This window comes from Mixophyes fleayi, chromosome 4 (genome assembly GCF_038048845.1).
Source record: "Mixophyes fleayi isolate aMixFle1 chromosome 4, aMixFle1.hap1, whole genome shotgun sequence".
Classification (NCBI taxonomy): domain Eukaryota; kingdom Metazoa; phylum Chordata; class Amphibia; order Anura; family Limnodynastidae; genus Mixophyes; species Mixophyes fleayi.
Window position 1 is genome coordinate 213,988,591 of NC_134405.1, and position 23,790 is coordinate 214,012,380.

The 23,790-nt window shown below is 41.9% G+C and overlaps 1 protein-coding gene across 1 annotated transcript in view; it reads left to right on the plus strand.

Moving 5' to 3' along the window:
* WASHC4 (WASH complex subunit 4) overlaps positions 1–23,790 on the plus strand; it is a 63,150-nt gene that overhangs the window by 17,031 nt on the left and 22,329 nt on the right. The window contains exons 8-19 of the mRNA XM_075209316.1: positions 1,380–1,422; positions 4,963–5,066; positions 6,463–6,583; positions 6,728–6,851; positions 6,940–7,067; positions 17,184–17,344; positions 18,032–18,158; positions 18,436–18,561; positions 19,025–19,132; positions 20,519–20,665; positions 21,041–21,120; positions 21,424–21,529. Coding sequence (XP_075065417.1) covers positions 1,380–1,422; positions 4,963–5,066; positions 6,463–6,583; positions 6,728–6,851; positions 6,940–7,067; positions 17,184–17,344; positions 18,032–18,158; positions 18,436–18,561; positions 19,025–19,132; positions 20,519–20,665; positions 21,041–21,120; positions 21,424–21,529 — 1,375 coding nt within the window. The remainder of the gene's footprint in view (positions 1–1,379; positions 1,423–4,962; positions 5,067–6,462; positions 6,584–6,727; positions 6,852–6,939; positions 7,068–17,183; positions 17,345–18,031; positions 18,159–18,435; positions 18,562–19,024; positions 19,133–20,518; positions 20,666–21,040; positions 21,121–21,423; positions 21,530–23,790) is intronic.

Consider the following 23,790-nt stretch of genomic DNA (forward strand, 5'->3'; position numbering starts at 1 on the left):
GGAGATTTGAGGAAAACTTACTTCACAGAAAGGGTAGTGGTTAAGTGGAATAGCCTCCCATCAGAGGTGGTAGAGGCTAATACAGTAGAGCAGTTTAACATGCTTGGGATAGACATAAGAATATCCTTACAAAGAACTAAGGAGCAAATAGGGTTTGAGGTTACCATAGGTTAAAAAATGGGCACACTAGATGGGCCAAGTGGTTCTTATCTGCTGTTAAATTCTATGTAAACTCTTCAGGGGCCTGACTTTTTTCATTGGTTTAAGAAGCGTATATTGTAAAAACCCCCTAAAATTCTGACAAAGGCTTATTACAGGCTCCACGGACTCTATGCTGTTGTCCTTTTTTCTCATTGTTTCTTTTCACAGGCTTTACAAGAGTACTGTAAATATATTTGTATTACTAACTAGAGGAAATCCATGAACAATAAAAAAAACCCTAACTTAGGGACTGCACTGACCACAAACTTAGTAAACCCTTTCTCCTGGACAGGGGACACTTTAGAGTGGTTCATACTCCTGCCTTAGCCTGGGCTTCCATCTTGATGCCCTGTGACTTATGACGGCATGCACCGAGGACCGTGAGGTCCGTGAACATGTTGCAAAGTTTAAATCCTTACACCAGATCTGCTGCAGGAGGTAGTAGACTGCTGTTTCTCAGGTAGCTAGCCCAGTCTCTGGCTAACACCACCAGATAGAGCATTGTGGGACCACAGAGAAAGTAAGCACTTGCTTATCTGACCTATCTATAACTATACATCGGAAAATACATAGGGCAAAGGAAGAGAACTGTCTTATATACTGTCTGAGGAAATGTTTAACCTTCTCTATCTAAACTGGACAGGGAGCCTACCCATTGTAATGGTTGCCGTAGAGGATTGAAGAAGTACAATATATCTGCTTTCACCAAATGGATAGTACCGGAAGCTAAATTTGTTATTCATATTAACTATAAACACCTCCATTATTTCTGGTATATTACTTGATTGAGCAATACATGGTATAGGTAATTGAAATATGTACAGATTACTCAAGGTCTGAAGCAAATATAGCCCAGAAACAAAGGCATACATTAATGTTTTAAGGAATCATTCATTCCTATTCACTTCATTATCATTTTAACAAAGCATGAAAAAATGCATTAAAAATAGGACAAATGTTCTAAAATGTGACATCCCTTTTAAGATTGGGTAGGAGAAACCTAGGGTTTTAGCTTTTTGCAAGCATAAAAGAAGCCCTGCCTGCTTACTTAATTTTGCTAGTGGTCTGTTGTATACCCCAAATGGAAAAAGAAACAGTTTTGATGTTGAAGGTTATAATTTATACGTAAGATTTTTTTTTTTTTGTATAGTTCGTGACCTTCATTACTGTCTTTATAGGAATGAAACCAAGATCATTGAAACATCAGGAGTTCATTTTCTGGTAAGGAACTTTTATGCAGTTTGCACTAAATTTAAAGAAAAAATATTCCAAAGTTATTCATAGGTATTGATTGTTTTTATCTTGTATTATGTCGTATGGGTGATTCTCTGCGCATCTGTTTTGATTAACATAGGTGGCAATATAACTTACCGATTCATGAGAAATTTAAATGTCTACAATAGACTCTGCATCTTATAGTCATATTATTACATAAAATGGTAGAATAACTTCAATTCAGTGTCTACCAATAACCTTTGGTCAAATAATATTTCAGAAAGGAAAGCTTTAGAAACACAAGTTTTTAATAGTGTTTTACTTGCAGCTTAAACTAATTTAAGCATTGCAGTGCACTGTCATTTCACTGCATAAAAGCACCATCTTCAGCCTTCAACCACTGTCTGCAGTTATCAAAAATTTAATAATGTCCAGATCGGCAGTGAACTGGATACCTGGATATCACTACTGGGTCAACTGTTCTTATACACTTCATGGCCAAAACTATGTGAATCCACATGTGCTTGTTGAACCTCTCGTTCCAAAACCATGGGCATTGATATGGAATTGGTTCCCCCTTTATTGCTATAAAGTCCTCCATGCTTCTGGGATGACTTTCCACTAGATTTTGGAATATGGGTGTGGGGGTTCGCATCCATTCAGCCACATTGACATTAGTGAAGTTGGACACTGATAGCTGGCCATAAGGCCTGTCTCACAGTATTCGTTCTAATTAATTGCAAAGGCGTTTTTTTGGAATTGAGTACAGAACTCTGTGCTGGGCAGGCAAGTTCTTCCACACACAACTCTGGTAGCTATATTTCGATGGGCTCCACAAGACTATTGTCATGCTGAAACCGTAAAGGGCCTCCCCAAACTGTTGCCACAAAGTTGGAAGCACAAATCTCTATAGAATGTCATTGTATGTTGTAGCATTAATATTTCCCTTCTCTGGAACTAAGTGACCAAGGCCAATCTATTAAAAATAGGCCTAGACCATTTTTCCTCCTCTGAACTTTACAGTTGGCAGTACGAATTCGGGAAGGAAGTGTTCTGGCATCCGCCAAACCCAAAGTCTATAGTCAGCGTGCTTGACGGCACTCCATGTACGTTTGAAATTACTCCTAGTGACCTGAGGCTGGTGTGTTGGTGCTCAGCCATAGAACCCCAATCCATGAAGCTCCTAACACCGTTTTCCTGCTGACGTTGCTTCCAAAGGCAGTTTGGAAATTGGTAGTGAGTGCTGGAACCGAGGACAGATGGTTGTTTTTTTTGTATGCTACGAGCTTCAGCTCTTGACGCTCCCATTCTGTGAGCTTGTGTGATCTGCTGCTTTTAGACTTTTCCACTTCACAATAACAGCACTTAGAGTTGATTGGGGAAGCTCTAGCAAGGCAGACATTTGATGAACTGACCTGTTTGAAGAGGTTAATCCTAGAACATTGCCACTTTGAAAGTCATTGAGCTCTTCAATCCATAATACTGCTACTGTTTGACTATGGAAATTGCATGGCTGTATGCTTGATATTATACACCTGTTGGCAATAGGTGTAGATGAAATGCCCAAACACATTGTTTAAAAGCGATCTCCACATTCATTTGGCTATTTTGATGTGACCGATCATGGCTTTACATGGCAAAATGCAATTCATTGCTGAAAGAGTATATCTTTGTCGGATAATGGGATTTGGTCTGGGAGAGGCTATTTTGATAGACTACGTATCTGATCAAAGAAACACAAGATTTGCTTTGCATGGTGAGATATTTAATTATTCAGAAAGGGTTGAGGGTTATTAATATATGAACGTGTTCCTGGAGTTTTTTTTTTTTTTGTGATCCACACAAATATACCTGTAGCTTTTACCAACCCCTGAGCATTGTGGGCACCTTTTGTCTCGATTGATGAGGTGTTGGGATCTATGTTCAAACTTATATTTGGCTCTAATATTTTAAACCCCTACTCTCTCTTTATGCCCCGCAGCCTGCTGCAATTTTCAGGGTTTTCCTTTTTAAATGTTGGAACTATGATCCTTAGAGCTAAGGTTTTCTGTGACTAAGTGTTTGACCATGCTTAAGGCTAGAAAACCAATTTCACCCAGGAATTATAGCATGGTGTGGAGGACTTGCATCTCCTGGTGTGAAAGGAAGGTGTTTCCTACCTCTTCTTTTCAGTTGGCCTGTCTATTGTTGATTTTGCAGGAGGGTCTGGGTGGTGGTTAGAGATGAATTCGGGAGTTATATTCTCTTCCAGGAATGGAACATTTTCTTTGGATATCTGTTCAGCCAAGAGAATTTTGGAGCTGTCTTGAAGGCCTCCATATTTCATCTTTTATGAAGACAGGGCTGTCCTTCGTACTAAACGTTCCTTTCAGCCCAAAGTGTTCTCCAAATTCCACCTAATTCAGGACATTGTGATTCCACCATTAGACTGTGTTAGGTCTCTGGAAGAACAGGGCTCTTTATACTCTCTGGACATTTTCACGGCTTTCAGAATCTATGTTCATAGGACCTGTGACGTGCACAGGATGAATAACCTTTCGGTCCTCTAATGCATTTTTGAGTTCAAGGATGCCAGTTTTGGATAAAAGGTGCTGTGCACTGAAACTTCTGAACATAACCTCCTGTAAGGGTAGCTTTGTGACATACCCAGTCTTCCAGGGTCTGCCATAGGATGAGATAGAGAAAAGGAAGTAGAAAAATCCATTTTTTTAGTCAATTAGGAACACTGGAGTCCCACTAGTTCTAATGCTTGTTCTCCATGTTAAAAGTTCTGCTTTAAGAATTGTTGAAGAATCGTGTCCTTTTCTCTCCCCCTCTTCCTCCTTTGTTCTGTCCTTTTTAAGGCTATGTAAAAAAAAACAAAAAAAAAACTACAGAAGATCCCAGCAGGCTGTGGGTGTATAGAGGGGGTGGAGTTTCCACCCTAAATTTAAAGTGCCCAAACTCCATTTCTGAGCCTCTACTTCAGTGTTCCAGTGTCCCCCAATGAAATAAGAGAAAAAGATTTAATGTAATTATAAAAAACTCTTAAAAAAATCCATATTAGTAGTTGAATGGAGAATATATGTGATCAACTGAGCAATCAATATATTGCTGGAAAAATGAAAATCTTTAAAATAATAAGGTGGGTGTGGAAAGCACCTTTTCTGTTCTGCTTTCAAAACTGCAATGTTTGCACACATCAGTTAACTGGGCTTATGCAGCTAGAAAATTTGTGCAACTGCAAGCAACAAGTTCTATGGGTATATTTACTAAAATGCCGATTTGAGCAAGTGGAGATGTTGCCTATAGCAACCAATCAGATTCTAGCTGTCATTCTGTAGAATGCACTAAATATAAATAAATAACTAAAATCTGATTGGTTGCTACAGGCAACATCTCCACTTTTTCAAATGCGCATTTTAGTAAATATACCCCCTGGTTTTTATCGGTGAACTCTTGTATGTTACTACTTATGTCTGAATGCTGGTACTTCCTTTTTAAGTCTTGTATTTTAATTGTGAGGCATCCATTGGCCTGAAAATCCATGTTATTCTATTTCCCTAGACTATGTATAAGCACCTAGGGGAGCTGCTAACCATTCTACTGACCCTGGATGAAATCATAGAAAACCACGCTACTCTGAAGGATCACTGGACCATGTATAAAAGGTTGGAAAGATATATTTGGTTTAAAACCATGACAAAGCAAAAATTGCTATGTTAAAGCATTATTTCTAAACGGAGATAACATTCTGTATACTAACTCCATCTTCTCTTAACATTTCTTTAGTCATGCATAGCTATTTCTATTTGAATTTAAAAATCATTCCCTGTTATGTCTTTCAATGTTCTGGAGATATGAGCACCAGCTCAAAATCAGGGTCGTCATGGCAGCTGGAAAAGTGTGTTTTTTTTTTTGTTGTTTTTTTTTTTTGTCTAAACAAATTTTTTATAAAAAAAACAAAACCCCTTAATAACATTAAACTAAAGCTAAACCCACGCAGGGGTAGTAACAGTTTTTATTTCCTCATTAGTGTGCAAATAAACAAACTTGTGTTAAGTTTGATTTTATGACTGTCAATGGTACGAAAAACAGATTGGGGTATATAAATTGGCGATTGTTGTAATACATATAGAAACTTCTATATAAAAATGTTTGTTCGTCTGTACACATTGGGGTAAATTTTATAAAAGTGGATGAATCTGAAATTGTTCTTAAAATGTCTTAAAAATCACTATACTTTTTTTTACACAATTTTTTCTTTTTGTCCTTTTTCTGCTTCATAGCAGTAGTAGTGTTTTTTCGCCATGCATTTTTGTGACAGTCATTCTATATTTTCATATATATTTCTAAAAATCTTTTTTTAATATGGAGTAATGAATGGTTAAATACAATTAATAAAAATAAAAGCAAAATATACAATTAGTATCAATGTGTTGGTTATCTGGTTAAATATAGTTCAAACATAGTTAAGTTTTTCTGGTGGCCATGAAGTTATCAGATTTTCAGGCCTTCCTGCTCCTCTAAGCAGTCCTGTTTGGTCTAGCACAACAATAGTGCCTGTGGACCCAAATGCCCACTGGACCACCAGAGTGATATTTTAATATGTAACAATTTAAAAGCACTTTACACTTTGGCACCATACATTAACACAATGAAACTTTGACAATTATCCTAGTTTGAACAATTAACCCCTAATGCACTGTAGCAATTGGGGTGGGAGAAGAATGGCCAGGTCACAGCCAAGTTTTCCAAAATTCCTGAAATATGATGTAAGAGAAGGTTGCTTCTTCTTGTTGGCGCATATATATATATATATATATATATATATATATATATATATATATATATATATATTATATATATATATATATATATATAATATATATATATATATGCGAGATATGATTTATCTCATTGTTGCACTTGGTGAGGACTAGATGATTGTAAATTGTGTCCCAATGTGAAATGATTGATTATTTTTTTTCACATAACTTTATGTGTGTATTTTTTTTTTTTTGTTGCTTCATAAGCCAATTGAGTCTTTCTATTCTTGTTCTAAAGGCTTTTAAAATCGGTGCATCATAATCCGGGGAAATTTGGGATTCATGAGGACAAACTGAAACCCTTTGAGAAGCTACTTTTAAAACTAGAAGGCCAGTTACTTGATGGCATGCTGTTCCAGGTACAATAGCAGACCATGAATACAATGAGTAATTACAGAATATCTGTAAAAATGTGTCTGAAATTCTGTAGTTGGCATATCATGTGAACGGCTTCTTAAGTATTTTATAGGTGTGACACTTAAGTATTCTGGCCTGTTTCACAGGGATGTGTTGAACAACAGTTTGACTCTTCCAATGGTGGTGTTTCTGTCTCAAAGAATGGGACATTTGCAGAAGAGTTTGCACATACCATTCGCACAATATTTTCTAATGTTGAAGCCAAACTTGGTAAGTTCTCTTCTCACAAATAATAAAATATATTTACTTCTGTTGTATGATCTGATTACATTAGCTGATCAGTCTTTTCTATCTACAGGAGAAGCTTCTGAAATTGATCAGCGGGAGAGATATGTGGGACTTTGCGGACTGTTTGTCCTTTACTTCCAGATCTTTCGTACAGTGGATAAGAAATTTTACAAATCTCTCCTAGATGTGTGTAAGAAGGTACAGTATTGTCTATAATACTTGAATAATATCTTTTTCCCACATTCTGTTGGGGGACACTGGTGACATTGGGGTATAGTGGTAGTGAGGTAGGCGTGTTATGTAGCACTAGCTCTTCTCTTCTATACCTCCCCTTCCTGCTAGGCTCCAGTTTAGATTAAGTGCCCTGCGTTGTAGGACGTTGGGCAGCTAGCAGCCTTTATTTTTAATTTGTTTAGTATAATATTTTACTGTTCGTACTGCCAGTGTGTCTGCTGTTTAGTGGGGGCTTGAACTGCATCAGCGGTTCACTGCAGCCGCGTCAATGCATAATCTGTTGGGGCTCTTTGACTGTATAGCAGGCTCATTTTCTGTGTTGATTGTGTGCTGCTAGTTTTATTAACTTTGATTTCACTTTGTTTTATTACTGTGTTTTGTGCCATCTGTTTGTAGCATGTCAGATAGGGGAGACCCTTGAGAGTTAAAGCTCGGGTGACTTCTATAATGAAGTTCATTTGTCCCTTGTATAACACAAGTTGCCATCAAGATGGTCAAGCGCGGATGCATAGTGCGCAGCCTGCTAGTTAGGGGATCTCTTGCTGTGTGCGCCAAGGGTTTCTGGTTCTGACTCGGCGGAACCTGCCTGGGCTCGGTCACTGTCCAGTACTGTAGTTGAGCTTGCCCAATTGGTGCGAACTCAGCCTATGGGCGTTGCTCTCTCAGACCCTCCTGCTTCTGTAGTGAGTGGGGTGGGTTCTGATGCTGGTTCGTAAAGACAGGGCCCGGTTGGACCTGTGCTTGCGGACTCTGTGGAATCACCCTGGATCTGCAGTCTTGCATCCTCGGTACAGGGATTGGTTTCAGTTTCTTCCTCCTTGGTGAGGATGTTGCACTTCGCTACGCCATCCTCCTCTTGCAAGCGCAAGAGGGTGGCGGCACCCCTACGGGAATGCGAGTCAAATTCTGACTCTTATTCCTAGGAAGAGTATGAATTAGCAATTGATTCTTCCATTGTGGAACAGGTTCCTTATAAACGTCAGGCGGTGGACGATTTGATTCAGGCTGTACGCCAGATGCTAGAGATTCCAGAGGCGGTTGTACTTGAGACAGCGAAGCTTTCTCTTTTTGCAAAGTGGCCGAAGACTTCTTTGTCTTATCCATCTTCTTCCCAATTAGAAGATTTGGTTTGTGAGCCTTGGTCTTCACCGGATCGTAAGTTCCAGGTGTCGTGTCTACTGCAGTCTTGTTATTCTTTTCCCCTTGAAGTTCTTGCAAAATGAGAGGCGCTTTCACGTGTGGGCACTCCAGTTGCAAGACTCTTAAGGACCATGCAGATTGTAAGGTTGAGGGCTACCTTGAGTCCATTTTTGTGGTAGCAGGGTCCTCCTTGCAGCCTGCATTGGCATGGGTCAACAAGGCAGTTGAACTGTGGTCAGAGCAGCTCTCTGAGGGTATGTTGGCCGTGCACACGTGTTCTGGACTCCTTTCTTTGGTGGAACAGATTCAGAGGGCGACAAATTTCTTTGGAGAGTCATCCCTGGACACGGGACTCATTGGGGTGTGGATCTCTGCTTTGGCGGTTTCATGTTGACAGACTCTTTGGCTTAAGTCCTGGGAGGCCGATGTGGAGTCTTAAAAAGCTTTGGAAACGCTCCTTTTTTCTCTGGGTGTTTTGTTTGGACCACAGCTTGACACCATTATTAGTCAAGCAACAGGAGGAAAAAGTACTTTTCTTCCTGTCGGTGCTCCTAAGATGTCCAGTTTCCTATCCCGAGGGCCTGGGTTCGAGGAGTCATGGACTGGGGGTACATGATTGATCTACTCGGTTAAACTTGCAGGCGTTTTTTTCCCGATTGTCTGGGAAAGCGTCTGGCCCTGCGAGAGGCCATTGGCTTCCAGAGTGATCATTCCGGTTCCAGAGTCACAAAAAGATTTGGGGTTTTATTCCAACCTTTTTCTTGTTCCAAAACCTGACTGTTACTCCAGAACAATTCTGAATCGGAAATGTTTGAACACCCAGGTCAGAGTACCTAGGTTTAAAATAAAGTCTTTGCGGTGAGTGATTCACAGTATGGAACAGGGGGAGTTTATTGTGGCCTTAGACATCAAGGATGTCTACCTGCATATTCCCATCTGCAAGGGTCATCAGTCCCTCGTCAGGTTGCGGTTCAGTCAGATCATTACCAATTTCAGGCACTTTTTTCACCAAAATCATGACGGCCAAAGGGATTACGATCATTCCTTATCTGGGCGATCTTTTGACGGCAGAGTCTCCGGCGGTACTCCTGTCTCATATTCAATTAGTAACTCGGACTTTGGAATCCCACGGTTGGATTCTCAACCTGAAGAAGTCAAAGTTGACTCCAAACCAGCGAATGTTTTTTTTTTTTTTTGGGACTCCCTTTCGATACCCCAAAACAGCGGGTGTTCTTGCCTCTGGACAAGATTCTGGCCCTGCGGAAGATGGTAAAATCTCTGTTGGCTGTCAAACAGACCTCTGTACATTTCGGCATGAGGTTTCTGGGCAAGATGGTATCGACTTTCAAGGTGGTCTAGTTTGCTCAGTTTCATGAACGGGAGTTCCAGTTGGAACTCCTATTGAAATGGAACAAATCTCATCTGACGCACCCGATGAGACAGACGGAACACCTGGCCAGACAGATTCAGTCACTCCTGTGGTGGTTGCAAACAAACAACCTCTGCAGGGGTCTCTGCATTGAATCTTGTTCACGACGCATGCCAATCTTTGGGGTTGGGAAGCCGTCTGTCTTCACGCTTGGTTTCAGGGTCTTGAGACCCTGAAAGAATCCAAACTTATGTATTGGAACAAAGGGCAGTGTTCTGTGCTCTCATCAGCGCGCAACATCTGTGGCAGGGAAGAATGGTGAAGATTCAGTCAGACAATGCCACTGCCGTGGCATGCCTAAATCACCAGGGCGGCACAGAGTCCCTTGGCCATGCGGGAGACTCACAGGATCTTTCGTTGGGCCAAAGCCCATGTTCAGGTGGCCATGGCCATCTTTTTATTCTAGGCATCGAAAATTGGGTTTTTGGCGATTTTTCTCAGCAGGCAGACTCTGCATCCCAGCGAATGGTCCCTAAGGAGGGGTTTCGCCAATTGGTATACAGGTGGGGTCAACCGGACGACAACATGATGGCGTCTCGGTTGAATCACAAAGCTCAGCTCTTCTGCGCCCAGGTGAGGGATCCATTGGCTCTCTCTGTGGATGCCATATCCGTTCAGTGACTGTTTCGCCTAATTTACTTATTCCTGCTGATGGCCATGCCTCCGAGGGTAATAAAGAAAGTAAAGAGAGAGGGCCTTCTGGTCATCCTGGTGGCCCCAGATTGGCCTTGGAGAGCTTGGTACTCCATGGGGGGGGGGGGGGGGGACAGTCGTGGCGTCTGCTGTTACGACCAGACCTGTTAAGTCAAGGACCGTTTTATCATCACGGTTTAGAACGTCTGGCTTTAACAGCATGACTGATGATGCCATGATCCTTAGAGCTTAAGGGACTGTCTGAGTGCATGGTGCAGACCATGATTGGGGCTCGCAAACCGGGTTCAGCCAAGATATATCATCGTATCTGGAGGACATATATTGCCTGATGTGAAAGGAAGGGGTATCCTATGTCTTCTTTTTGGGTGTCCAGGTTACTTATGTTCCTACCGGATGGGTTGGACACTGGTTTGCGCCTTCGTTTGCTTAAGGGTCAGGTGTCAGTGCTCTGTCTTTTTTCAGAGACGTCTGGCTATGATGCTGGGATGTTCAGATTTTCATTCAGGTGGTGCTTCCTGTACAACCTCCATATGTTCTTCCTGTTGCACCTTGGGATTTGAACATGGTGTTGAATGCTTTACAGCTTTCTCCTTTTGAACTGTTGTACATGGTGGAATTAAAGTTTTTGACTTGGAAAGTGGTTTTCCTCTTGGCCATCTCTTCCACTAGAAAAGTTTCATAGCTTGCTGCTTTTGTCTTGCAAGTCTCCTCCTCTTATTTTTCATGAGGATAGGGCAGTTCTTCGGACTAAACCTTCATTCCTCCCTAAGGTGGTGTCTAGATTCCACATCAATCAGGATATTGTCATTCCTGCTCTTACAAAATATAGGTCTTCAGAGCACTAGGTTTCTCTTCGTTCTTTAGATGTGGTCTGCGCTTTATGCACTTATGTTCGTAGGACCCAACATTTGCGCAAAACGGAAGATCTTTTAGTCCTCTATGATGCGCAGAAGAGAGGCTGGCCTGCCTCTAAAGTGTCTATTGCTCAATGGATTACGGCTGTAATTCAACAAGCCTATACTGGGGCAAGACAGCCTGTTCTCAATCCTCTTCGGGCTCATTCCACGAGGTCGGTGAGCGCTTCCTGGGCAGTACGGCATGGTACCTCGACTGAGCAGTTGTGGCGGGCGGCCACCTAGTCTTCCGTTCACATGTTTACTCGGTTTTACAGGTTCAATGTGTTTGCATCTGGGGATGCAAGTTTTGGGAGAAAGGTGCTTTGTGCTGTTTCTTTTGAGCGTTCCCACCTGTAACTGAGGCTTTGGAGTGTCCCCCAATAGGATATGGGGAAAAAAAATAGGATTTCTCTTTCATCCAGTCTGGGGGACACTGCTTACCATGGGTTGTGGAGTGGAGCACGGGAGTTGGCACCTAGCTAGTTAATCTTTAACACTGCTGACAGACCCCTCCCCTCTACAATCCCCCTGCCTCTTCCTCCCCAGTTTTTTCTAGGTGCCCAAAGGAGTTGGGCTTATTAGAAATAGCTAGTGATTTATTTTATTTATTTTTGTATATAACTTTATTTTTTCTTTAAATTTTTATAGTTTAGTCAGTTTAGGGCAGAGCTGGGAGTGTGTTCTACTCACACAAACTGGGCAGCGGTGACTGGACTCTGTCAGAGAGAGCAGACTGCTCTCAATGGCAGAACATTAACGGTCACAGGATAGAGTGACAAGCGGTCTCACCGGACCTCTGTCACTCCAGGAGGCTCCACAATAACCGGCGCTGCCATTAGGCACAGAGCGCCGCCTATCGTATCATCTTGATTTTTTTTCAAGGACCGCGGCGATACAGGAAAGAAGGAGGAAAAAAACAGGGCCATACCAAGATCCCCCCTCAGGTGAATAGGAGGGGGCATCGGGGTACTAACGCTGCAGGAGACCTCTAAGAGGCCTCCATAACTCTGCCAAATTTCATCGATAAAGTTCCTTTTTTAAAAAAAAAAAAAGAGAGACAGAAAGCTGCAGAGGGGGAACTATCACAAGAGCTCCCCTGCTCTCAGCAAAGATGGTACAGTCCGGACTCTGGCGCCAAACAGAAGCCTGGGAAGGAACTTATCTCCAAGGGAGCAGACACCAGGACACTGCTGTTGGACTTCTCCCCTGAGTGGCCCTTTTGGCTAAGTACCAAAAACCCTTCTTTAACCTTTTACTGACTGTTTATGTGGTTACAGGAGGGAGGCTAGTAGGATTGTAAATATATTCTTACTTGCACATATATCTTTTAATTGTTACACACATACAAGTACAGCTTTTATTACACAATAGTCTGTTTCTTGTTATAAACTCTGTCTCTCAGAAAATATCTTTTAGGATATCTATCTAAGTGTGTTTGGTGTGCTTTTCCTTTTAAAATGACAGAAAAGGGAAAAGGCCCTATGGAAAAATGTTCTAAATGTTAAGTTAAATTACCTAATGGGCAGAAGGACCCGTTGGCGCTCTGCTCAGCCTGTGAAGGAGAGGTGCCCTCTGCACAGACCCAGCTCCTTCCAGCCCCACTGACTGAGGAACCGGCCTGGGTAGCTTCCCTGACACAGTCGGTTTCCTCTTTGGCACAGATGGTCTCCCAATCTACTCAATTGTTGTCTCAGCAACTCTGCAGGATCCCACTGACCGCAGAGTGGAATCCCAGGTAAAATCTATATTTGTAGCAGCGGGTTCTTCCTTTAGACCCACGTTTGCTTCAGCTTGGGTTGCCAAAGCCATGGAGACATGGGCAGAGCAACTAGCACAGTCCTTACAGGACCCAGAGTTGGCTAATCTGGTGTTACATTTAAAGGAAGCGTCAGGATATATTTATGAGGCGGCTCAGAGCTCAGCATCTGTGTCCTCCTCTATTCAGGCTGCGTCGGTTTCAGCCAGAAGAACATTATGGCTGAAATCCTGGGAAGGCGATTCTGAGTCAAAGAAATCTATGGAATCTATTCCTTTTTCAGCTGCAGGTCTGTTTGGTCCGGAGTTAGATAACATGATTTCCCAGGCAACAGGGGGCAAGAGCACCTCTTTGCCGGTTTTCTCCGGTAGAAGTCGGACCCCACGGTTTAGTTCCTTTCGTCAGCCCTTTCGGGGTACATCCTTACCCAGAGGGCAGTCGTTTAAGGGTAGACGCCCGAATTCACGAGGCTCGTCCGTCAGAGGCAGGTCCTCTTTTGCAGCTAGACGCCAGGCCTCCAAGACTCAGGAAAAAGCTGCGTCCTGACTGCCCCCATACTCCCCAGGAGGTAGCGCTGGTGGGGGGACGTCTGTCTCTTTTTCAGGAACAGTGGGCAGCGTCATCCCAAGACCCTTGGATTCGGGGAATTATTTCAAGAGGGTACATGATAGATCTGATGGGACCAATCCCTCAGCGTTTGTTTGTAACCTCGCTACCCCGAGATCCCCAAAGAAGACAGGCAATGCAGGCTTGTGTCGCCTCTCTTATTTCGCAAAAAGTCATCTGCAAGGTCCCAGACAACCAGAAAAGAAAAGGTTTTTATTCAAATCTTTTTCTGGTCAAGAAGCCGGACGGCTCATTTCGACCCATTCTAAACCTAAAGAGCCTCAATGTGCACTTACGAGTGGACAAGTTTCGAATGGAGTCCCTAAGGTCAGTGATAAATGGCCTAGAGAAGGATCAGTTTATGGCATCCATAGACATAAAAGATGCATACCTCCACATTCCTATTTGGAGCAAGCATCAGTCCCTCCTCAGGTTCACGATAGGGAGCTCCCATTATCAGTTCTGGGCCCTTCTTTTCGGCCTCTCCACAGCTCCAAGGGTCTTCACGAAGATCATGTCGGTGATGGCAGCGTGTCTTCACCTACAAGGAGTTCAGGTCGTTTCCTATTTAGACGATCTACTCATCAAATCCTCCTCAGAGATTGGCTTACGTCAACACTTATCACTCACCTTGGCAATCCTCGAGAGCCATGGGTGGCTGATAAACTTAAAAAAATCCCAGATGGTCTTCCTGGGGCTCATCATGGATACCAGTCGACAGAAGGTATTCCTGCCTACAGAGAAGATCAGTTCAATCCGGGCTACAACAATTCAGGTCTTGTCCTCTCCCAAGCCCTCCATTCATTTGTGCATGCGTCTGCTTGGGAAGATGGTGGCCTCCTTCAAAACGATCCCCTTCGGTCGGGCTCATTCCCGATGCTTCAGTGGGATCTGTTACAGAAATGGTCAGGATCTCACATACGCTTGGATCTGCAGAAGATCTCGCTGTCTCTGAGGGCGAGAGAATCGCTGCAGTGGTGGCTGAATCAGGTTCATCTGTCAGAGGGCAGGTCCTTCGCTCCATGCTCATGGATCATAGCCACGACAGATGCCAGCCTGAGAGGTTGGGGGGCGGTAATCCTGCACCTCCGGCTCCAGGGACTTTGGTCAATTCAGGAATCAGCCTTATCAATAAATGTGTTGGAATTGAAAGCAATTCTTTTAGCCCTTCAGGGGGGCTCAGACCCTCCTTCAGGGCCACCCCGTCAGAGTTCAGTCCAACAATGCCGCGGCCGTGGCATATGTCAACAGGCAGGGAGGAACCAGGAGCGCAGCCACAATGAAAATTGCAGCTCAGATTTTTGCCTGGGCAGAACAGTACGTTCCAGCAATCTCGGCAGTATTCATTCCGGGAATAAAAAATCAAATGATGCCGGGGGAGTGGTCTCTCCATCCGGAAGTATTTCAGTCTCTGGTTCAGAGGTGGGGTCTTCCGGATATGGACCTCATGGCCTCCAGACACAACGAAAAAGTTCCACGGTTTTGCGCAAGGGCAAGAGACCCCTTAGCGGTAGCGGTGGACGTAATGACGGTCATTGAAATTCAGGTTGGGATACCTGTTTCCTCCGTTTCCCATGCTTCCTCGCGTGCTCAGACGAGTAAGGCAAGGCGATCTGACGGTAATTCTAGTAGCTCCCTCATGGCCACGCCGAGTGTGGTACGCGGATATAATCTCAATGGCGGTAGGGCAAGGATTTCGTCTTCCGTCACGAGACGACCTTCTTCAAGGTCCCTTCCGTCACCAGAATTTACCTTAGCTCAGTTTAACGGCATGGCTGTTGAAGCCAGCCTCTGGAGGTCTAGGGGTTTTTCCCCCAGTGTAGTGAACACTATGATGCAAGCTCGAAAGCCAGTTTCAGCTCGCATCTACCACCGGATATGACGAGCCTATATCAGATGGTGCGAAGATAGGACAGGTCATCCGTCTTCCTTTCGTCTCCCTCGCTTATTGGCTTTCCTTCAGGATGGGCTGGAAGCAGGGCTTCATTTAGGTTCCCTAAAGGTTCAGGTATCGGCACTTTCAGTCTTTTTTCACCTGAAATTAGCGGATTTGCCAGATATTAGGACTTTTCTTCAGGGAGTCTTACATATTTAGCCTCCCTATGTTCCGCCTACAGCACCATGGGATCTTAACCTGGTACTGGATATGCTTAAAGGGCCTCCTTTTGAGCCCTTACTTGTGGCAGATTTTAGGTGTTTGACTTGGAAGGTCGTTTTTCTTTTGGCAATTGCCTCAGCACGTAGGGTGTCGGAATTGGGAGCTCTGTCTTGCCGGGAACCTTATCTGGTTTTTCACGAGGACAGAGCGGTTTTGAGAACACTCCCTTCTTTTGTTCCTAAAATGGTGTCCTCTTTCCATTTGAACCAGGAAATTGTAGTTCCGGTTTTTTCATCTACTTCTCGGTATGATCTGCAGTCTATGGAAAAGTTAGATGTGGTTAGGGCTCTCCGTATTTATGTCAAAAGAACATCTCAAATTAGACGAACCGATTCTCTGTTTGTCCTATATGAATCTAACAAAAGAGGCTGGCCAGCCTCTAAACAGTCCATTGCAAGATGGATTACGGCAACTATTAGGCAGGCTTACATAAGAGCTAACCTTCCTGTGCCAGAGAGACTTACGGCCCATTCCACCAGATCGGTAGGGGCGTTATGGGCAGCAAGAAATGGGGCTTCTGCTGACCAGCTTTGCAGGGCAGCCACCTGGTCTTCTGTCCATACATTTACCAAATTCTATCAATTTAATGTATTCGCTTCCGCGGATGCAAATTTTGCTCGTAGTGCTATACGAGCGGGGTTTTCAGAGCGGTCCCACCCTTAGGGGGCTGCTTTAGAACGTCCCCATGGTAAGCAGTGTCCCCCAGACTGGATGAAAGAGAAAAGAGGATTTATGTACTTACGTTAAATCCGTTTCTCTGATTCCGTCTGGGGGACACTGCGATCCCTCCCTTCTGCCTTTCCTCTGTATGCTCTTGGTTGATTGATCTATCTCCTTGGGGCTTTTTAATTAACTGGGGAGGAAGAGGCAGGGGGATTGTAGAGGGGAGGGGTCTGTCAGCAGTGTTAAAGATTAACTAGCTAGGTGCCAACTCCCGTGCTCCCCTCCACAACCCATGGTAAGCAGTGTCCCCCAGAAGGAATCAGAGAAAAGGATATAAAATCCGTTTTTCCTAGTTCATTGGGGGACACGGGCCGCCCACCCTTGACGCTCAGGTTTTTTTTTTAATTTGACATGTTGTCGTCTTTGTTCATGAAAAGTTAATGTTTTTTCCTTTCTGTTCGTTTTTCTATATTGTCTCCTTTACTGTGGGACTTGGTTATGCATTAACTGGAGCCTAGCAGAAAGGGGGGGGGGTATAGAGGGGAGGAGCTAGAACTATCTAACAACTTTCTTTAAGTGCCACATGCCTACCTCACTACCATTATACCTCAATGTCCCCGGTGTCTGCCAGTTGCATTGTTTTCAACATAAATGCAACTGGCAGCAAAGTAGATTACATTGCTTACTCATAGTGCTGGGGTCATGGGTTTGATTCCGACCAGAGCCTTATCTGTGTGTAGTTTCTATATTCTCTCTTATAATCTATTTTTGCTTTTAGGTGCCAGCAATCACTTTAACTGCCAATGTAATTTGGTATGCTGATAGTTTTCTGATCCAGAAGGTTCCAGCTGCTGCCAAATTAATGGATCGGAAGAGTTTACATTCCATAAAGACTCAGAGGGAAAGCTATCTACAAACAAAGGCTCAATCTCTAACCAAGTAGGTTGATTTGAAAACAATTGCTAAACACTGTTAGCCTTTACTTGGTAACCCTACACAATTTTGCTCTCTTATAGAAGTGCTTCCCAAATATTCCATGATTTTAAATATAATTTATAGTAGAGCAATATTCAATGTAGTGCTGAGAACCTGACCCTTTATTCATATCTTACAGAGATTACATTTTGTCTTAATATTGGACAGTTTCTTATGTACAATATTTACTACACTGTGACTGACAAGAACACATTAGAATCATGCAGATGGATTAATGTTAGAAAGGATGTCCATCGGATGGAGAAACTGTAGTCTTATGTTGGTCGCACACACCAGTATCACAGCCATTATTGGGCTTTTGCCACTATATCACAACAAGTGTGGCCCAAAAACAACTGCAATGACACATAATAATCCAGTAGAAATCTAGTTGATTCTTATAAGACATGTTGGTAAATACAGTCAGAGGCTGACTACTATTGATCTGTGTATGATTTCCCAACTAACAGTCCAATGATGATCCAAAGAGCCAGGTTGTGTCTGCTCTGGCCACCTATTGGCTTGTGTGGTCAGCATTAAATTCAGATCTGTTAATCACCCGGGCATTTGCCTTGTTAAAAAGTACCAAAAATGTAGGGGGTAATAATTTAAACTGTCATAATACTAATTCGATATTTCTGTCTCTCCAAGAGATGTTCAGTCATATTATGTATTGGTAAGCTCTTGGATGATGAAAATGGAATCTATTTTGTCAAAAGAGCAGAAGGCTGAAAAATTTGCTGAGGATCTGACCAACAGATGTAACATATTTGTACAGGTATTTTTTATTATCAGAATTGATAATGGTCTAGCTATAAGAATTCATTTGATGTCCAAGAATATAGTTAAACTTTTTACTTTACTTCCAAATCCTTCAGTTCTGGGACTGCTGCAACTGATACCAACAATCTATTGTGTATAGAGAGAAATGTCTGGAACCTGGCCAGATAGTACCATTGTTCACATCCTTTCCTCAAACATTGTCCTTTAAAATAACATTAGTTCTCTGTGTTTCATTTAATAGTCCAACATTTCTGTATGTGTTCTTGTTCCAGGGTTTTCTTTATGCCTGTGGCCTTAGTAACATCATCAAAACCACTATGAACTTGTACATGTCTATGCAGAAACCTATGACCAAAACATCGGTGAAAGCATTGTGTAGACTTGTAGAGCTCCTCAAGGTGCAGTCTTTTATCTGTATTTTTTTGTCTTTGTGACCTATGTAAAATTTTAAATATAACTGCTATTAATATATAATTAACTTTTTTATCTTGGAAGTAAAGATTGTATGTTATGTTCATCTTATGCTGTGCTACATTACAGCTAATATAGTGCATTTTCGGCCAACGTCACAACTTATCACCTGAATATTACCATGGTGCCCAATTATACTCTAATTGAAATTGATCAGACCATTATCTAGCACATTTGTTAATGCAGTCAGAAGGTGACCTCCATAGTTCCTTTAAGGGTGATTATGTTCCAACCCCATTAACAGATTCCTTTTAATGCTGGAATTGATTCAGCAATAAACACAAGGGCCTAAACATATGCAATAGAATTCCAAAAATATAAAAAACCTAAAAAATAGAAAAGTGTGTACTTTTGGTTGCATGGAAAGTAATGTTTTTGTTTGTTGTCCAGGCTATTGAGCACACTTTCCACAGAAGGAGTATGGTGGTTGCTGATTCAGTGTCCCATATCACTCAGCACCTCCAGTACCAAGCTCTTGCTGCCATTGCTGTTGCAAAGGTAATATTATTTAAACCTAAAGTAAGTGTTTAGCGTTTCCTCTGTCTGCTTCTGTCAGAACTTTAAATGCAGATCTCCTGCAGCTTGAGAGTTAACAATATTTGTTGATGGATCCATCCTGATATGTATTATATTTGTTGAGGACACCCTTATCTACATTTTTTCGTAAAGGAAATGGATAAAAGATCCTTATATTGCTTTGACAAAACCTATTCGTGTTGCTGACATATTAAAGACTTGTTGAGCAGGTTCTGCCTGTGGTGCCTATGGTGCAAGCCCAACACAAACACTGCATTCTCCAGCACTGTGGTGTGAAGAAGCTCTTTGATTGAAACACAATGAACATAATCTTTTGTTTTTAATCCAAATACTAACATATCTGTTTAAAACACACGTCAGCATTTAGAAAAGAGAACTTCACAGCCTTAGAACCCACTCTAGGCTGCCAGGACAATGCTGTGAATGCAGACTTCAGGCTGCCAGGACATTTGAAGCTGGTTCTTTGTCCTACGTAGTGGGTTCAGATGATTGGTGCAGGTGCTATGGCCCAAACAACAGAGTGACAGATTATATAGCTTATATGCATATTATAATTAACATTTACTTATATAGAACCAGCGTATTGCTTAGCACTTTCCAATTGGGAATAACACTGTGTAGAAAAATGAGTTTGGGTATTACAAACAGATAGGTAAGAGGGCCCTGCTTATAAACTTATCATCTATACGACAAGAGGAGTTTGATACATGAGGGTAACTACTACATATTGTATATTGGTCCAGTAAGAAGGTAGAAAGTGCATTATGAGCTATATTATGATACAATCACACAGCAATGTCGGTCCGGGGTCAGATTGATTGAGTATAAAAAGAATACATGCAAGTTGTGTGTGAACTGTGTAGAGGGTGGTAATGGGGAACCCTAGGGAGATTAAGAGGGTGGTTGAGAAAGAGGTGGGGTTTCAGGGAAGGTTTGAAGACTAATGGAATGTCTTGTGCGAGGGAGAAAATTCCACAAAGTGGGTGCAGCCTGAAAAAAGTTCTGTAACTCGGGAATGGGAGCAGGTAGAGTGTGGATGCGAGAACAGAGGGATTGAGCTGGGAGATATTTTGAGACAAGTGAGGAGATGTAGGTTGGTGCAGTTTTGTTGATGACTTTGCCTAGCAAGATGGTCTCCACTAACTTCATGATTATCTCTCTAGACTACTTGTCAGGAATGATGTGTCTCCCAGGGTTGGTTCAACCACTGTAGTTAGGTTACATGTTTTTGTTCTTGTTTTTAAATTGATTAGATTTTTTTGTGTTACTGGTATAACTGTTTTAATGGCTGTGTGGTTACTCATTCCTATCCCATATTTTGAATTGTTTTTTGCTTTGTTAATGCAGAAGAGAGTCATTTCTGACAAGAAATACAGTGAGCAGCGATTGGATGTTCTCTCTGCCCTAGTACTTGCTGAGAATACCCTAAATGGCCCTTGCACACGGCAGAGGAGGCTTGTGGTTGCACTAGCTTTAAGTGTGGGAACACAGATGGTAAGAGCTTATTACTATTGACTTTCAAATTACTTTGAGCTATATTGACTTTCTGCTTAGTAATCATCTTAAATATTATCACTTGTGATCGTAAAACTATGTACGACTTCAACAAGTTCTATTTTACATCATGTTCTTTAAAGTTCTAGTCATGGAACCTGTATCTTCACTTCAGTCCCTCTAAGTGACATTCATTTAGAATGCGCAGTTTTGTGTTTATCTAAGGTCTGCTACATGTATCTGTACTCGTCCCCTTTTCTACAGAAACGTTGTAAAGGAAGGGTAGATGTTTTGCGATGTTCACAGATGGATAATAATAATAGAGAGTAGATAGCTAGACTTTCACATTGTAACTATTACTATTGTATTTTATAGAAAACCTTTAAAGATGAGGAGCTTTTACCAATGCAGCTTGTTATGAAGAAACTGGACCTCATAAGTGAATTAAGGGAAAGGTAAAGAAATTGGATTATAACGTTTACAACTGCTTTTTGGGCAGAATTTTTTAAAGGACGTGCTTTAAATCCTGGCCTAAATGAATACAACAAATCCTGCTGTATCTCGGAAAGTTAAATATCCGCAGAAACTTTGCTGAGAAGATGATGCAATAGCTCAGCTTGGACAAAATCGATACAAAGAAAGCAGAATTTCTGTTGATTATTTGTCCGTTTTTTTCATTTTGTTCCTCCCATCATAGACACATGGTAATGTTTGCCTTGGGTAGTCGGTCATCTAATCGGTGTGTGTTTTAATTCTAGAGTGCGGGCACAGTGTGATTGCTGCTTCCTGTATTGGCATAGGGCAGTATTCCCAATTTATCTGGATGATGTATATGAAAATGCTGTGGATGCATCCAGGTTACATGTGAGTAAACAATATTTGGTTTTGAACAGTTTCACCATATATCTAATATGAAAAATCATCTCTATACCATTAACTTGAATTTGACCTGCTTGGATTACTTATTTATTGAGTTATTTATATAGCACCTATATTTTATGCAGCTTTTTACAGAGTTCACATCATTCACATTAGTCCTTGCCCCAGTGGAGCTTACAGTCTAAATTTCCTACCACACAAACGAATACACATGGGTTAGTTTTCTCAAAAGCCAATTAACCTACCAGTATTGCAGGAGAAAAACTTAGATGTTTACACAATATACTGCATGAAGTCTGAAATAGAGTAGACTGTAGTGGACCTGGTATATTAAAAGCCATAGTTATATTCCTCTTAGCCATGGTTTGTGACCTAAAACCAACCCTACCACTATCTTTTAAAATAGTGACAACCTTTATCTCTCATTTAGTGTGTTCAGTCATGGTCATTTCTAATCCACTGTTCTTGGGGTGTCCTTTAAAAATAGTATCTAGTGCCCCATTTTGATTCCAGTCCCACCTTACAAACTACCTATGTGCATATAAATAAGATGGGTTACAGAGTTTAAATATTTTGCATTTATTTATTCTCTGATTAATACTGAAGACAACATTTACCTGCAAATACAATGTTTGCCACTCTTGCTAAGCGATGGCTGTCCCACCCATTCTTTGTTGGGGTATTTTTTATTTAAAATTAAAAAGGATACCTCAATATTTTTATTTCTTACACAGCTCAAAGGTGTCTCTTTGTAAGTTTATCCTTGGACCGATTTTGTAGGTTATATGAGGGTTTGCTCTTCTCCGGTCTCATTTTGATACCTTGCAACTCCCATGTGATGCTGGGTTATAATTTCTTACTATAATTCTTAGCTGGGAATTTTAGTTTTTGGTCATTGGTGTCTAGCCCCTTCTTTGGATAATTCTAAAACAATTAGAAGCGGTGTCAATGAAGGGATTAGCCAATTCTGGAAGTGCTCACTTGCTGATGTTTCCTTATTCTCCATATGAAAGCAGTTTTAGGGCCTGCCTATGCGAATCCTCTCTTTCATGGTACATCAAGGCTCTGCCTGAGTTGCTTAGTATTCCTGATTCGATTTTATTTCATAAGTGGTCACATATTTAAAGGTTGTATGTGTCAGGGCAATGTCAATTATTTTGAATCCTTATGGTTGAAATAAAGGGTGATGCTGTTATAAGAAAGAAGTGGAAAACACTTTTATAATATAAACACAGACAATCTAAAATAAATAAAATGTGCTAACTCTATAGAAAGTTATTGCAAGCACTCTCTGTACTAAGGCCTGGCATATTACAAATAAATCTTAGATGACATGCTATTTAAAAGTATAAAAGAAACATCTGTGAATATAAAATCATAAAAACATTTAACACACTACACGCAGGAATCAAGTCCGGCCTGGGATTCATACCATACAATAGAATATAAAAGCTGCACAGCCCTTGGTGATTTATTAAGTTAATTATCTTCAAGGACTCTTGCGTGCTTGTTCCATACCTGTAGTAGCAGGATAGCTATAGAAATTAAGTTCCTTTTTTCATTCTAGGGGGGACACTGGAACACAGAGTGTATAGGGATGCTCAGCTGGAATTTTGGCACTTTTACCTGCAGCAGCTGGGCCCTTTTATTTAGGCACCAGATCACGCACCAATGGCTCAGTGACCAGATAAGTGTCTTCCCTCTCCTGCTGGAAAGGGGTGCAGACTATTGGTCATGGCATACTATAAGTAATCAGGACAGCATAGAGTCAGACGCTCCTGACAATTCGTGTTTCCGGAGGTGATTGAAGCAATTTGCGTAGGGTTTTCAGCCAGGTTGGCACAGATCAGATTTGTTAACCTTGGATGAGCACATCTGTGAAACGTCCAAATACCTGGAGATGCAGGGCTCATTGGGGCTAGGATTTCAGCCTCTGCTGTCTTGGCACTCCCTGCCCTCTGAACTAGGACCTGGGAGATGAACTCAGGGTCCACTCCACACAGAGGTCAGGAGAGAGGAAGGCAAGCTTGGGCACCTAAACATCCAGCTCCCAAGCTCTCATACATGCCATCAGCATGAAAGAAAGGTTGCTTACCTGGGAACTCCCATGGTTGGAACCCGTCTGCTTCTTTTCTGGGACTGATGGGTTGATTCCACCTCGAGTGCCTGGATGACTGTGATTGTAAGTCAGATATATATATATATATATATATATATATATATATATATATATATATATATATATA